The sequence below is a fragment of the Trachurus trachurus genome, assembly GCF_905171665.1.
Source record: "Trachurus trachurus genome assembly, chromosome: 5".
NCBI classification, from domain to species: domain Eukaryota; kingdom Metazoa; phylum Chordata; class Actinopteri; order Carangiformes; family Carangidae; genus Trachurus; species Trachurus trachurus.
In genome coordinates this window covers 483,957-499,906 of record NC_139896.1, presented here as the reverse complement: position 1 = coordinate 499,906, position 15,950 = coordinate 483,957, and the positions used below count along the sequence as shown (strand labels likewise).

General features: G+C 45.5%; 1 protein-coding gene across 1 annotated transcript; it reads right to left on the bottom strand.

The window, feature by feature from the left end:
• Positions 1 to 1,207: 1,207 nt before the first annotated feature.
• LOC310985566 (RNA-binding protein 15-like) lies at positions 1,208 to 7,580 on the bottom strand. Its single transcript, XM_083971181.1, has 3 exons — positions 7,367 to 7,580; positions 2,172 to 3,856; positions 1,208 to 2,038 (listed from the first exon to the last, which is right to left on the bottom strand). Exons 1-3 carry the CDS (start codon positions 7,459 to 7,461, stop codon positions 1,536 to 1,538), a joined length of 2,283 nt encoding a protein of 760 aa, XP_083827307.1. The 5' UTR covers positions 7,462 to 7,580; the 3' UTR covers positions 1,208 to 1,535.
• Between the last annotated feature and the right edge of the window lie 8,370 nt (positions 7,581 to 15,950).

The following is a 15,950-nucleotide window of genomic DNA, read 5'->3' as shown; positions in this document are numbered from 1 at the left end:
CGTTGGGGTAGTTTCAGTTTCTTAGTGAATTATAAAACAGGAAAGAAAAAGAGAAACATTTACCGTTTGACCAAATTAAACCTGATAGGAATAAAAAACAAAAACACAAGAAACAAAATAGTCCAGTCACTTTAGGCCAAAAAAAGGGTCAAAACGTTGAACAAACTGCAACAGAATCAAACTCAACTGGTTTTGTTTCCTCAACATGTCCTGAGTGATTAGGGGAAAAAGCCCAGAAGAATCCCATTAGGGGAAAGTTTAGAAAAAGACCCAAATATAAACACCTGACAGACTAAATTGGTTCCATTCAGACCTTAATATGAAGTTTTTTAACTGTAATATGTTCACAAGACTGAACGAGACATTTCCACCTGCTATACCCAATGTTTAGATCAGGTGTTGGTATGAATGCAAATTAGCCACGTAATGTCATACCTGCTCTACTAAGGATGTGGCCGTGGCAGTCATCTTGAAATTTAAAGTGGTTTCTTGTCGGTTGACCGATGGAGTCAACTCACTCCAGTTTTCATGCCGGTACCACAGCACCTTGCTGTCAAAACCGTGGGATTTATGCAAATTTTCTCATGTTAACAAAGAATTTCAAAAAACTTGTAATACATTTTTTGTTTGTCTTAATGTAAGTAATCAACTCAGTAATTTTCATGGAGATATCTAAAGGTTCAAAATGTTACCCTATTCACATGAGAAACATAATGAATAGGCGTATTATGGGCTATATTCGGGTCTTTTTCTAAACTTTCCCCTAATGGGATTCTTCTTCACTCAGGACATGTTGAGGAAACAAAACCAGTTGAGTTTGATTCTGTTGCAGTTTGTTCAACCTTTTTTAATAAAATGACTGAACTAAAACCCATAAAACAGTTTTTCTTCATGACGTCGACTTCCTTCAGCTCCACTAACGATCAATAATCAATCAATAATCAATAATCAGCGCTGTCGATTTCAACAAAAACACTTTGATGCAACAGTTTTTTTTTGTTTGTTTTTCTCGTTCTCTTTTCTTCTGTCGTCATGAATTTGAAACAAAGTGATTAAAGATTTCAGCTGTTGAACAGAACAAACGAGAGAAGAAGTGGAAGCTGAATCGCTGCTGAATCTGAACTAACAAGATAAACGTCAGAGCAGCACGTTGAATACAGATTAATTTCACCTCCAGATGTTGAAAACAGATTCATTTCACCTCCAGATGTGGATCAGATCTACTCGGGTTGTTAAACACCAGGACGACTCATTAATAAATTCACTGTCGCTGGAACAAACGTTTTCCTGTCGTTTTAAACCAACTCAGAGTTTGATCATCTGGAGGGTTCAAAGCTTCAGAGCAAATAGAAGTCGTTGCATAATCAAAGACATTTTAATGAAAATTTGTTTGATTGAATAATAATGAACCTGAAGAACGAGAGACTGATTCACTGGAACGTTTTAGATTCAAAAAGCTGAAAAATATATGAAAACAAAACAAAAACGTTTCTGTTTCAGTGATTAAACATTTAAACATAAAACCAAGTCCGTTGTCATGACGACGCTCCTCTGATTATCACCATCACCAGGAACTCGTCCTCTGATTGGCCGACGGCCGACGGATCCAAGAACTGCTGAGTGAACTCGCCGGGCGGGAACACGTGCAGCACGCTGCCGCCGCCGCCGGTCGCCATGGGAACGGTGATGATGCCGGCGGCGTCTTTCTGCTTCAGATACGTCACCAGGTTCTTCAGCGGCCGCGAAGCCGCCGAGCTGCCGTCCGCCACCGCCGCCGCCGCTCCGTCGGTCCGCGGCAGCGCCAACAGGACGGCGTGGCCGCCGGCGCCGGCCGCCTCGATGCGCCGCGACACGTCGTCCATCTTGGTCCGGTCCAGACGCAGCCGCTGGCTGATCTTCAGCTGGTCGCCTAGCAACACGCCGGACGCCAGCGCCGCGTCGCCGTGCAGCAGGTGCAGCGCCGCCGGGAAGCAGCTGTTCTTCAGCAGCAGAACGCCGCTCCACAGCCGCCGCCGCGCTGCTGCTGCTGCTGCTGCTGCTCCGCCCAGAGAGAATCCTGAAGGAAACAGGTGAAAGCTGCTGAAGGAGCTGAAGGAGCTGAAGAAACTGTTGGAACTACGGTGAGTTAAGAGAAGAAACTGATGAAGAGATGAAATAATAATCTGACTAACCCGCCGCCGTCTGGTTGGAGCTGGAGGAGGAGGAGAGCTGCTCCTTCCTCGCCGCCGTGCTCCTCGACGAGTCGCCGGCTCGCCGTCCGTCGGCCGGACTCGGAGTTCTTCTTCTCTTGTCAGAGTCGTGGCGGTCCGGCCGCGGCGGCCGCTCCGTGTCCCGGCGGCTCGCCGCGGGGCTGCGCTCCAGCGAGCCGCCACCATGCCGCCGCCGTGCGCCGTAGCCGTTGGCGTCGGGGCAGCGGTCCGGCCGCCAGCCATCGTCAGCGTGTCGCCTCTTGCGGCTCGGGTCCGGAGACCAGGCGCCACACGGCCGCCGCTCCAGGGGATCGAACCCGGCACCTCGCATCCCGTTGTGGCCGGACCGCTCGGCGTAGAGGTCTCTGTCCCTGAAGCGAGCGGCCGCCGGCGGCGACCGGTCCCTAGCTACCGGGTCGTAGCGGGGCGGTGGCGACCGGTCCCTAGCTACCGGGTCGTAGCGGGGCGGCGGCGACCGGTCCCTAGCTACCGGGTCGTAGCGGGGCGGTGGCGACCGGTCCCTAGCTACCGGGTCGTAGCGGGGGAGGGGGAGGGGCAGTGATATCTCCGGCTGGTGGCGCTGCTCCGTGTCGGCGAAGTCGACCCTGAGCCGGCGGTCCGGCCCGCCCAGCGGGAAGCCCCTCATGGCGCCGCACGCCGCCGCCGCCGCGTCCAGACTCTCGTACTGGACGTAGGCGGCCGCCTCGGCGCCGCGGTAGTCGATGCTGCGGATCGGCCCGAAGCGGAGGAACTCCTTGGCGACGGCGGCGAGCGGCGCCCAGGGCCCGAGGCCGCCGACCCACAGCCGCGTGGTGGGCGTCGGCTTCCCGTAGCCGATCCGCACGGCGCCGCGGCCCAGCACGCTGCCCGCCAGCGCCGCCTTGGCCCGCCGCGCCATGTCCGGGTTCTCGAACTTGACGAAGCCGTACGTGGCGCCGTGGCCGCGCGGCGCCGGCTTGATGTCGACCTCCGTCACCGCGCCGAAGCGGCCGAACGCCCGGCGCAGCTCGCTCTCCGCCACGCACACGTCCAGGTTGCCTAGGAACAGCGTCCGGTTGGCGCTGGCGTCGTCGTGGTTGTTCCGGTCGGGGGCGTCCCGGCTCAGCAGCTCCTCGTCGCCGCGGAAACCGGCCGCGCACTCCGGGACGAAGGCGGGTCTGGAGCGGGACTCGAACCTGGAGAAGTCTCTGTCTCTGGCGGGTGGCAGCGCCGGGCGGCCCATGGCGAGCTGCTGCAGCCGGAGCGCCGGGGGCAACATCTCCATGGCGACGGCGGGGGGGGTGAGGTAAACCGTCTCTATCTCCAGCGGTCGGTCGTACAGGACCAGTTTTCCGCGGGCGTGCTTCGCCGCGCGGGCGTCCTCGCTCCTCCGGAAGTTCACCAACGCCACTCGCTCGTCGTCCCCGCGGCCGACCTTCACGCTGACGTCACCGAAGCGCTTGAACTCGTGGAAGAGTCCGTCCTCCACGGCCGCGTCGCTCAGCTGCCCCCCCAGCCCGCGGATCCTCAGGCTGCGGTACTCGCTGCTGCTGCGTGACGTCACCGGCTCATTGCCGCGTGATGTCATCTCCTCGCCGCTCCCGGACCGGGACCGGGACGGCTCCACGGCTCCGTAGTCTCCGTGTGAACTCCTCCGGGAGGAAGCGCCGCTGCGGCCGGAGCTGGAGCTGTCAATAAGGCAGAATCAACACTTGAGAGAGAGCATCACTGTGCGTTCACACCAAAAGCTTCCAAAGCGTCAAATACGCTCGAGGGTGGGTGTCAGGGTTAGGTGAAGGCTTTGGACGCTTTGGAAGCTTTGGATGCTTTGGACACTTTGGAAGCTTTGGAAGCTTTGGAAGCTTTGGACGCGCGGCGACGCCTGTTGACACTTTGGAAGCTTTGGACGCTTTGGAAGCTTTGGACGCTTTGGAAGCTTTGGACGCTTTGGAAGCTTTGGAAGCTTTGGACGTTTTGGAAGCTTTGGAAGCTTTGGAAGCTTTGGAAGCTTTGGACGTTTTGGAAGCTTTGGAAGCTTTGGAAGCTTTGGAAGCTTTGGACGTTTTGGAAGCTTTGGAAGCTTTGGACGCTTTGGAAGCGCGGCGACGCCTGTTGATGCTTTGGAAGCTTTGGACGCTTTGGAAGCTTTGGACACTTTGGAAGTTTTGGACGCTTTGGAAGCTTTGGAAGCGCGGCGACGCCTGTTGACGCTTTGGACGCTTTGGAAGCTTTGGACGCTTTGGAAGCTTTGGACGCTTTGGAAGCTTTGGATGCTTTGGACACTTTGGAAGCTTTGGAAGCTTTGGAAGCTTTGGACGCGCGGCGACGCCTGTTGACACTTTGGAAGCTTTGGACGCTTTGGACGCTTTGGACGCTTTGGAAGCTTTGGACGCTTTGGAAGCTTTGGAAGCTTTGGAAGCTTTGGACGTTTTGGAAGCTTTGGAAGCTTTGGACGTTTTGGAAGCTTTGGAAGCTTTGGAAGCTTTGGAAGCTTTGGAAGCTTTGGACGTTTTGGAAGCTTTGGAAGCTTTGGAAGCTTTGGAAGCTTTGGACGTTTTGGAAGCTTTGGAAGCTTTGGACGCTTTGGAAGCGCGGCGACGCCTGTTGATGCTTTGGAAGCTTTGGACGCTTTGGAAGCTTTGGACACTTTGGAAGTTTTGGACGCTTTGGAAGCTTTGGAAGCGCGGCGACGCCTGTTGACGCTTTGGACGCTTTGGAAGCTTTGGACGCTTTGGAAGCTTTGGACACTTTGGAAGCTTTGGAAGCGCGGCGACGCTTGTTGATGCTTTGGAAGTTTTGGACGCTTTGGAAGCTTTGGAAGCGCGGCGACGCCTGTTGATGCTTTGGTCGCTCAGTGTCGCCAGGCTCTCATTGAAAATGAATTGACTTCCGGCGTTTTGAGGCTTTGGAAGCTTTTGGTGTGAACGCACAGTCAGGGAGATACAGAGGTGCAAGGGGGTGGCCAATCTACATTACCGCGGCCTCTACAGACTGAGTCTGCTACATCACCCGCTAGGCGGTTCAAGAAGGGAGCCCACAACTTATCAAAGTAACTCTCGTTCCCCTTTAAAACTGAACTCAGACGCTCCACTGGCAGAACTTTAAATATCTCTCTATACCACTGGTTAACCGATGGGGAAATAAAATGCATCTCCGAGCCAAGAGAAGTAACTTGTACAGGAGTTTTTGCTGGACATTTGATGATATAGGACGAATCTCCTTGTTGTTTACAACTACTTCCGGGTAGAAAACCAGAATGAGAACAATAGTGACGGACGAGAGTTTCGCTGTATCAAATTTTTCATGTCACTATTTCACCGTTTAGACTAATCTGATGTTTGTAAAGTTTATAAAACCAATGATTGGACAAACATTAGCTACTATTTACGTGTGCACATTTTTGTAATTAGTTATGGTTATCATAGGTTAGCCGGGCTAACGGTTAGCTACCTGTTTAACTTTAATAACTCAGTGACTCAATAAACGCTCCATGAAAAAATATTTTCTCCAGCGGATATCTGAGTTCCAACATGACTGAGCTAACTGGAGTAGTTTCATGTGGTGTCCCACAACGGGAGGGTTTTAACAGCTGACGTCCTGCTGTTAGCTTAGCTGCTGCTGTTAGCTTAGCTGCTGTTAGCTTAGCTACCGCCGTTAGCTTAGCTACCGCCGTTAGCTTAGCTGCCGCTGTTAGCTTAGCTGCTGCTGTTAGCTTAGCTACCGCCGTTAGCTTAGCTACCACCGTTAACTACTGCCATTAGCTTAGCTACCGCTGTTAGCTTAGCTGCTGTCGTTAGCTGTCCCTGTCAGCTGAGCCACTGATGCTTTCTAGACACTGTGGCTGTTTTCTAAACCGCATACTACCGTACTGCCTACTACATACTGCGTTATATGTACTGTATACTGCATACTGAATGTGGGATTCAGTATGCTACTTCAGCAGACCGACGCCGTTATCATCGCAGTATGCAGTATACGAGTTTCCCAGAATGCATTTCACGGCAACCGGTAGCAGTAGCTGTAAACAGGCTAAAACCTGTTTTATTTCCCGCTCTAGCGCCGTTATTATGTAACTTTATAAAGTTTTAATATGTTTTCATGTGAGAAAGTAACTGTTAAGACCCCAAATCTACGGCCAGTTTATCCAAACGACGGCTGTTTAGAAGTTTGCTCCGATGTTTTTCAGAGAAGTGAAGCTCTGCAGCGACCGGGACATCACAGAGGCAGCAGCCGGTCTGCAGAGCTGCTCGGCCGGCCAACCTCCGTCCTCATCCCGGGGGAGAAAACCATCGCTAATTAACTTACCCACAGGTTTTTAGAGGTTTACCACCGGCTGGTTAAATAATTTCAAGGAGATAAATTTTGGTCTCATTGATGAAATCTCAATTGTGGCAGTAGCATTAGTTTGTTCGAATGTAAAGTGAAGCTTCCTGTGTGTATTGGACAGAAGAGCAGCGCTGCCTCGGGGCTCTGGAGCCTAAACGTTACGTACAGAAATCAACACATTCACAAAAAATAAATAAATATTTTACAATGAACCGATCAGTCTGCATTAAGTTTTATTTTATTAAACTATAGTTACGGTACACGGCTACACTACCGTCTTTGGTTACGCTCTGGTTACGGTTAGGACGTCAGGGGCGCATTGCATTGTGGGATACAGTACGCGATGTAGACTGGTCAGATGCATACTGGAAATATTTCCGAATCAGTACGACATCCGGGAACTTTTCGCATACTGCAGATTTTGCTTTTGTTTGCATACTACATACTACATACTACATTTTGGCCAAATCAGTACGTACTAGCAGTATAGTATGCGGTTTCGAATACAGCCTGTGATTCCCCCAAACTGAATAAATACAACACACAGCAACACAAAACACACACACAGAAATAGTAATGTTTCTTCAATCATTTCAGATTTGTCTAAACGGTGATAGGGCGTGAAAAATATGATATATAGCTAAACTCTCGTTCGTTACTATTGATCTCATTCACATTACAACTGGTTTTCTACCCGGAAGTAGAATGTAAACAACAAGGAGATTCGGTCTATAAGTTAGTTTTTATACAACCACAGATATTTAACTTATAAAGTTATATAGAATATTTCATGTTTTAAAAAAATCAAAGTAATAATTTACTACGTTGAAGTCATTTTCATAATACGAGATGTTTGTGTTGTAAGTTGTCACCTGCTCTTCCCGCTTCCTCCTCCTCCTCCTCCCCGGGCTCTAGCTCGGTCCTCCGCCGGCCGGCAGCGCCTCTTCCCCGGCTCTCCGTCTCTCATCGCCCCGGTCACAGCTCGGTTCTATCTGAACTCTCTGAACTTTCAGCTTCTTCCAGCTTCTTCCAGCTTCTTTCAGCTTCTCTCAGCTTCTCTCTCAGCGCAGCAGCAGCAGCAGCGTGGGCGCCATGTTGGATCTAGTTGCTCCACTGTGACGGGAAGTGACGCTACTCGAAGCTGATTGGCCGAGCCGCGCGTCGTCGTCAACAACAACGCAGCGTCGGCCAATCAGCGGCCGAGGCAGGGTGCGGCCACACAGACTGTAGTCAGTTTTATTATGGTCTGTACTTTGGTCTGTAGAGTCAGGGATCAGAGTCCGGAAACTGGGACCGAGCAGGGAAAGATGGAAACACAAGTCTGACATTCATTATATTAAATATCAAGTGAAAATCTATGAACAAAAGAAGCAGTTTAGTTGATTTACTCACTAACAGAGCTGAATGAACATGAAATGGTTAAATCAAGTATTTTACACTTTGTCCTTGAAGTATAAGGTCAGTGTATTGACTAAGACATTATTCACTTTTTATTATAAAGTCCTTGTACATTTATGTGAACATTTACTTCCTGTCTGGGCCAGGACTCGACCCAGCAGGGTGCAAGTAATAGATTACTATAATATTACTTTGTCTGGACCGATGGTGGAAAGTAACTAAGAACATTTACTTGGATTCTCATACTTAACTCAAGTATTTCTATTTGTAGCTACACTACGTCTCAACTTCATTACACTCACCAGAGGGAAATATTGCACTTTTTAATCTACTGTATTTATTAGTAACTTTACATTACTGCTGTTGTTCTAATCATATTAGAATAATACACAATAAACATTATCATAGTTGTTTTCAAACATTATTTACATGCATTTATTTTTAAAGCAACATCTACTTCTGCTGATTTTCTTTTGCCTGATTTGTTACAGAAACAATTATATAAACTGCATACGATAGGCTACTTAAATAAACTTGTATAGTTACACATAACAAACCCCATGCACATTAAATAGCTAGATAATGCACATTTATGCACCAAAACAAACATGCTAAAGCTTATAAAACACCACCACCAGTTAAAGAACATTTACTCTGGTTTTATTCCCGTGCAGCTCATTCAGTGAGATAAGACGCTCCACGTTTACCAGCTGCAACATTAACACTTCAATCATTAAAATCCAGCACTACAATATTATGTTAAATAGGCCTATAAGTTATAAACTATTTTTACTTTTGGTAGTTGATAAATGTTTTTATACAACCACAGAAAGTTATATAGAATATTTCATGTTTAAATGTAAGAGTTGGTCCAAGTGGATCAGATAAATAAGAACTGCTTTAAGTTCCTCTATTACAGTAAATGGCTTGAAGTAGCAGTCTATTAATCTTGATGGAAACATGAGTAAACGTGACTTATTTTGTTCAAATGTTCCTATTTAAAACATTGTAAAATGAAAGGGAGAGTAATAGCTTGGAGAACATGTTAACACAATTGTCCAAATACAAATACAAAAAAAAATACAAATACAAAAAAAAAAAAAAAAAAAAAAAAAGTCCAAATACATGTTTTTGTTTTGCTCTGTATGTGTGTAACGGTACTGAAATAACGTTGTATGTTTCTCCCTGATTAAAAAAAAAAGAATATTTCATGTTTAAAAAAAAAATCAAAGTAATAATTTAATACGTTGAAGTCATTTTCATAATATGAGCTGTTTCTGTTGGAAGTTGCACTGATAGTTTGTTTCCTCTTTTCCACCAGCAGAGGTCAGAGTCGCTCCTCTAACAGCTGCAGCTCCATGATGAAACAAGAAGGTGGATGAATCAGTGTTGTTTTTGACAACCATCTTAGATTTAGTCTTAGTCTTAGTCTTTTGGACTAAAATGCTTATTAGTTTTAGTCACATTTTAGTCACTACTATATGTGATAGTTTTAGTCCAGTTTTAGTCGACGAAAACTCAAAAGGGTTTTAGTCTAGTTTTAGTCGACGAAAACTCAAAAAGGTTTTAGTCTAGTCTTAGTCAAAAAAAAAGAGAAAAAATAAGTATAGTCTTTTAACAAATTAATTTAGGTCAATAAGTATTGGAGATTGCTGTTGGGCAGTGTCACACATAAGTTGTGAAAATAGCAGCAGATCTATAAGTTCAACACATTGTAAGCTTGCAGATCTGCTATTTTCACAAATAATAACAATAATAAAGGAATGGTTTTAGACATATAAGGTTTCCACCCAACGGCAAATTTCTGATCTAAGGATTGTGTATTACACACAGATAAAGTGGTAACAGTGGAATCAATGTTCATTACTCCAAAAAAGTCAAAAAACAAAAACATTCTACTTCAGCAATTGTGGCTTTATTTCTCAGAATTTGTTACAGTACAATGAACATACACATGCCCAAAATATGAGTGATGGATGAGGAACACATTTGCTCAAGCCGAAGAGAAAACATTTATCGTATCCTACAGTTTTTATCCAATGAGGAGAGAGAACGGCATGCAGGGCTGTGTGTGCAGCCAAGGAACGCTGTGAATGTGGTGACGTAGCTACGAGGACTGTTATGGTGCGTTCAAGGAAACTCGTATTTTTCCGACCGTGAAGTGGTACCAGTTCGATCTGGTACGAGTTCACCGGTCGGAAGTTACGAGTGGCCGTTATAGTGACTTTCACAGGTAAAACAGGTCGGAGAAACACGAGTGGGTTGCCTGAAATGCTACAAAGTCGTAAGTTGTGACTTGAAGCTGTAATTTACGATTTCAAAATCCTGCCTGGAACGCAGCATTAGCGAAAACGACCGGATCACTCACTTCTGCTTTAAGTTTTTGGAACAAAATAGACCACCCTGTAAATACTGTAAACACTGTAGTAAATTCAATAAATAAAAACAACAACAACAGTGTTTAATATGAATTAGAGGAGGGCCTGTCTCAGAACAAGAACAAACATAATATCACAATCACATATCTGTATCTGTACTAATAATAGTAACAACTTCCTGTTAGCAAAATTAGCCTACTGACCTCGATTTAGTTTCAGAAAAGCGCTTCGCTCTAAAATGGCTCTTGCTCTGTTTCGACGGCCACGAGTGAGGTCACCTGTAATGCTAAACACTCTCTCAGCAAATGCTTGAGATGCTGGCATGGCCAGAAGATCTAAGGCGATAGGTTTTAGGCTTGGATAAACAGAATCTCCCTGTGCAGCCCAAAATTCAAGGGCAGTCTCACTCTCTTCGTTTGTAGGCTGTGACAGCTGCTCCTTGAATTTCTTCATTTCCTCCTTGACACATGGCTTTGAGCAGCTAGACCTGGATGGCCGGCTTGCTTTTGACAAGAATTTGAATCTGGGCCGCTTTCTTTGTGGTCTCTCTTCCTTTTCTTCCTCCTCTGGGTCCTCATGTTCAACCTCCTCTTCCCGTACAACTGGTGGCACCAAATGAGCAATGTACTCTTCTGCTTTTTCCAGAAGCGTTGTAATTTGCTCATCATCATTTTCAAGGAGTGCTTCAGGTGAAACTGTTGGGTCGAGAAAGCATGCAGCAGCAGCAAGCGGTGAAAACTTAGAGTCAGTGTGATCAAGAAAGCAACTGAACCGCTTGTCCATGTTTGCCTTCATCTTCTTTGCCAGGGAAGCTAGGTCCTTGAAGCTAGAACCCTGGGCATGGGGGAACTCAGACAGATGACCCTGCAGGTCCAGAAGGGCAGGCACAACAAGGGATAAAGACTGTGTGTCGCTCTGGAGCATCTGGGTATGCTCAGTGAAGGGGAGGAGTAAATCTCTTAGAGCAGTCAGCCTCTGCCACTCACTTGGAAGTAGATAGTCCCAGCTCATCCCATCTGCAACTTGAACTACTGAGTCCTTGATCTGAAGAAGCCGTGATATCATCAGATATGTGCTGGACCATCTAGTAGGGCAGTCTTTGACCAGAGTTAGTTGACACAGCTGCAGCAGTCGCTCAGTTGCCACCGATGACTTGCGGAAGAGCTTGACAAGCGCTCTAACTTTGCCCAGCAGTCGGCTGACACTTGCATCTTTCTGGATCATGTTCACCACGAGTTGCAGTGTGTGTACAACACAGGGAGTCCTGTGTCCAAACCTAGATAGATAAGACAAAAACACAGAGAATAAGACACTTTATTAATCTTATATAGGAAATTTAGTAAAATTGCCATGAACAATACCATGCAATACAATAAACAATAGCTATAAGTGACTATAACCTAGCATAACTCAATGAGACTGACATTCTGAAATTGTTAATTAACAGCAAACTGAAATAATTTACCTTTGGTCTTCAACCACCTCAGAGTCTTCAGTGTCACTTGTCTCGGAGGATTCTTCCTCGGAGCTGGCTGATGCATCCGATTCATTAGGTTTGAACGCTGCAATCATGTTGCTTCCATTATCTGTTATGACTGTCAGAATTTTGTGTTGTGGTATTCCCCAGTCCTCTGTGCATCGGTCAACACTGGTTTTTATACATTCTGCAGTGTGTGGGTGGGTGATCTGGTCAAGTCTCAACAATATGTGCTTTGCTTTGTTTTCCACAGTGCAAAAAAAGCATGCACTAATTCCCAGAAATGATGCTGTAAGTCCTTTTTTGGTCCATATGTCCAGCCCAATTGTTATTTTGCGTGCTGTGGCAAGCCTCTCTTTGTACTTTTGTTTTTCATCATCAAACATCTTGTCAACTAAGTTGTTTATTTTTGTTCTTTTGGGTAGGGTGAGCCTCTTATCAAAGGTCTCCATCATGAGGATGAAATCTTCATCCTCAACTGTGCAAGCAGGTAGACCAGTACGTCCGATCCAAAGAGCAATCGCCTGTTCTTTGGCACGTTGTTCCAGGGAGTCTGACTTATATTTGGATGCTGCGGCGAAGGCTGCTGGGATAGATGACTGTGCCCTGTTGTTATTTGGACCACCAGGTTTCTCTTTAGTAGTTCTGGTCTCTGGGATCTGGTTGAGGAAAAAACAAAGAAGGGATACAATTACTCTATCTCTGTATACAACGTACACCTCCTGTAAAGATTTACAGGTGAATACAAAACAATCAAATGTATACCATAAAAATACTCAAAATACTACCATGTTAAGAAAATAGTATGGTCTTAACTATCAAACAAGCAGAACAAAAATACATAGCATATTAACTGACCCTGTACTAAAGCTTGATCTTTCATTCTGTACTGTGTGTGTGTGTGTGTGTGTGTGCGTGTGTGTGTGTGCGTGTGTGTGTGTGCGTGTGTGTGTGCGCGTGTGTGTGCGCGCGTGCGTGTGTGTGTGTGCGCGTGCGTGCGTGTGTGTGCCTGTGTCCCAACTTTACTGTAAGCGCACAGGTCCTGGTTAGGGCTGCACAACGTCACTTGTGGCTTTTAGGCTAAAGCTAGCGGACTCTACGTATAACAGTAACTCGACCTGTTTAACATATCAAGTTACGTGCTGCTGACAGAACGTACACACAAAGAGATAACCACACCGTCACTGAATGTAAACATGGCTAAACATGCTGCTAAAGTAACACACACATGATGAATTGACGTTAGCGTAACAAAAGCTAACTTTAGCCTGAAGTTAGCAGCCCATTTGCGCCAGGAGTATGTGGAAAACGTACTAATGTATTAGCTTACTATGAAATTATTATGTTAACAGCATTTGTAACTTACCTTCGAAAAAATATCCTTGTGGCGAGCCTTAAGGTGCCGCTTAAGGTTGGTCGTATTTTTTCCGCATACTTTGTGGCCACATTTGTCACCGTCTTCCTTCACAATACACTCTGTTTTATTATCTGCTGGGTTATATTTAAAATACACCCATATGTCGTCTCTACGTTTGCGACCACCGAGCCCCTGTGTTGAAACTGCCGCCGCCATCATGGTCCATTGTCTGATGAGTAACAACAGTGTGACGTGTTGAGCACGTTGTGCGCTGCACGCCAGGTGGTGGGCGTGACCAAACAAGGATAGAATGCAGCAGCCAGCTGCAGGCAGCAGCAGCAGATATTTTTAGGTTTTAATTGACACACACAATAAGCAGAAATGTCATGCATTTTAAACGTCTGACAGATCACCCACTAACATTTTCGTCCATTCTCGTCTCGTCAACGAAAACTCACACACGTCTCGTCATGTTTTCGTCATCAGAGAGCCATGTTCGTCTCGTCACCGTCTCGTTATCGTCATGAAAAAAAGTGTCGTCAACGAAATGATTTCGTCATCGTCATCGTTGACGAAAACAACACTGGGATGAATGAATGAATGAATGAATGAATGAATGAATGAATGAATGAATGAATCATATGGACCGTCAACGGTTTAAACCTCTGAAGGAGAAAGAGTTTCTCTGTGTGAGAATAAACTGACTGAAACCTCCGTCCGTCTGTCTGTTACCACATTCCTACTGGATGTTGTTCCATCCAGGGCCGGTTTTAGCTATGGGCAATATGGGCGACCGCCCGGGGCGCAATCTTTATGAGGGCGCACGAGCGCTCTCCAAAAAAAAAAAAAAAAAAAAGACAAAACAAAACTCGCCGTCAAGTTAGTGGAGTGGTCGCTGGGGCGCCCCTGTGTTACGTCAACTTGCTGCTGAGAGTCATGTAGGCCTACTACAGGTTGTGTGTGTCAGGAGAGGCAAGGGGGGAGGGGGGGGGGGGGGATCAACTCGCGACTGCTGAGGTCTCACGTCGGATGCTCCGCCGGCCCAGAGAGCTCTCATGCGGGGAAAGAAAGGAGGGTGAAGCGCTAAACTCCTCGCCCTGAAGTTGGCTTCATTTTGGTAATGTAATGGTAACGTCTGCAGTGGATATCTTGAACCAGAGCATCTTCAGGTGAACTTTGAGCTACAGTGAAACCGCAGATGTTGTATGATATTGTAATGTTGTATTTCAAGTCATTTGTGTATTTCATGTGTTATTGTATTTCATGTGTTTATTTGTTACTGTGCTGGATGTATCCAGCTGTTGTTGTTGGCTGACTACCAAGACTATTAGTATTACTTTACTTGAGTAATCCAAATGCATTACAGATGACAGATTTTGGGACATGTAGTCAGTAATCTGTAGGGGAATACATTTTAAAAGAAACCCCCCCAACACTGATTATAATATATTCCTGTGTTTGTTCGTTGGTGAGTTGTTGTTTTTTTTTTGTTTTTTTTTTGGGGGGGGGGGGGGGGCACCAAGGGATGGTTTCACCCAGGGCGTAAAACTAGCCAGGACCGCCTCTGGTTCCATCAGTGTAAAACATGAAAACCAGTCAGTGTCCAACAAACATTAAAGTTTTATTTCCAAACACAGAAAGAGAAATAACCTTGTAAACCGTCTGTACTGTAACAGCAACACATTCATGACTTCACTGCGTCCAAAAGGCCGCAAACTCCCCACAGCAGCAGCTGCTACAGTGTTATATAATGTTGAAATACATTTCATTATCTTCTATGTAATCCATGTCCTGGTTCATCACAGTAATATACTTTACATTTTCTTGATTATTCTATATGCACACACACACACACACACACACACACACACACACACACACACACACAATACCATTATGTGAGGATGTGTGACGACGCTCTCTTGTTATTATTGATGATACACAGGAATAAAACAGCTGAAGCATGAATGTAGGGCAGCGCCCACGCGGAGGAGGATTACACCCGGCGACTCAGCAGGATGAGAGGTGGTCATCCACTTAGTGCACTTTATTGTTTTACAGAGATTCACAAACGTCTATTTCCCCCTTTTTTTATAGATGCAAAACTCATGAAACAAATGTCATAATTATCCAACAAAACTACTGTTGCAAAAACTCAAAATCTTACCAAGAATATTTGTCTTATTTCTAGTCAAAATGTCATTTTTAGTCAAAACAAATCTCATTATAGGGACTCCTCACATTAAAAGCAGCTTGTTTTTAGACACTTTTTACTTCTTTCAAGCAGATTTTCACTTGAAATAAGTAGAAAAATCTGATAGTGGAGCAAGTTTTTCTTTCTTATTACAAGCACAAAAAACTTGCTTTCACTGGCAGATTTTTCTACTTATTTCAAGTGAAAATTAGTTTGAAACAAGTGAAAATGATCTAAAAACAAGTTCATTTTTAGGTGATGAGTCTTATTTTAAGTGGAAAGAGATTAGTTTTGACTAGAAATGAGACAAATATTCTTGGAAAGACTTTGAGTTTTTGCAGTGAAATGGTTTTCCTAAAAAGTAAAGACTTCTTTCTGATAACGTTGCTGTCTGATGAGAAGCTCATGTTCACCTAATATACATATAGACATAATAATAATAATAATAATAATAATAATAATAATAATAATAATAAAGGACATCATTGCGTTCTAATCTCGACCTATGTTTAGCGTCGTGACTCCCAGCCTGTTATTTGTTGCATCAACCAACAATACTTCCTGTGTGCTTTGCTGCAGGGTTTTTTAAAGGATTATGTCGTCCAAATGAACGTGGACGTGAGCTCTGCCCTGCACCCTGAGCTGGACCGGC

Excerpts from the sequence above, each read along its gene's own strand:
- LOC310985566 (XM_083971181.1), bottom strand. The coding sequence starts at position 7,461 with ATGAGAGACGGAGAGCCGGGGAAGAGGCGCTGCCGGCCGGCGGAGGAC. Across the intron at positions 3,857-7,366 it reads GGAGGAAGCGGGAAGAGCAG|CTCCAGCTCCGGCCGCAGCG; the intron begins GTGACAACTTAC and ends CCTTATTGACAG. Across the intron at positions 2,039-2,171 it reads CTCCAACCAGACGGCGGCGG|CAGCAGCAGCAGCAGCAGCA; the intron begins GTTAGTCAGATT and ends CTCTGGGCGGAG.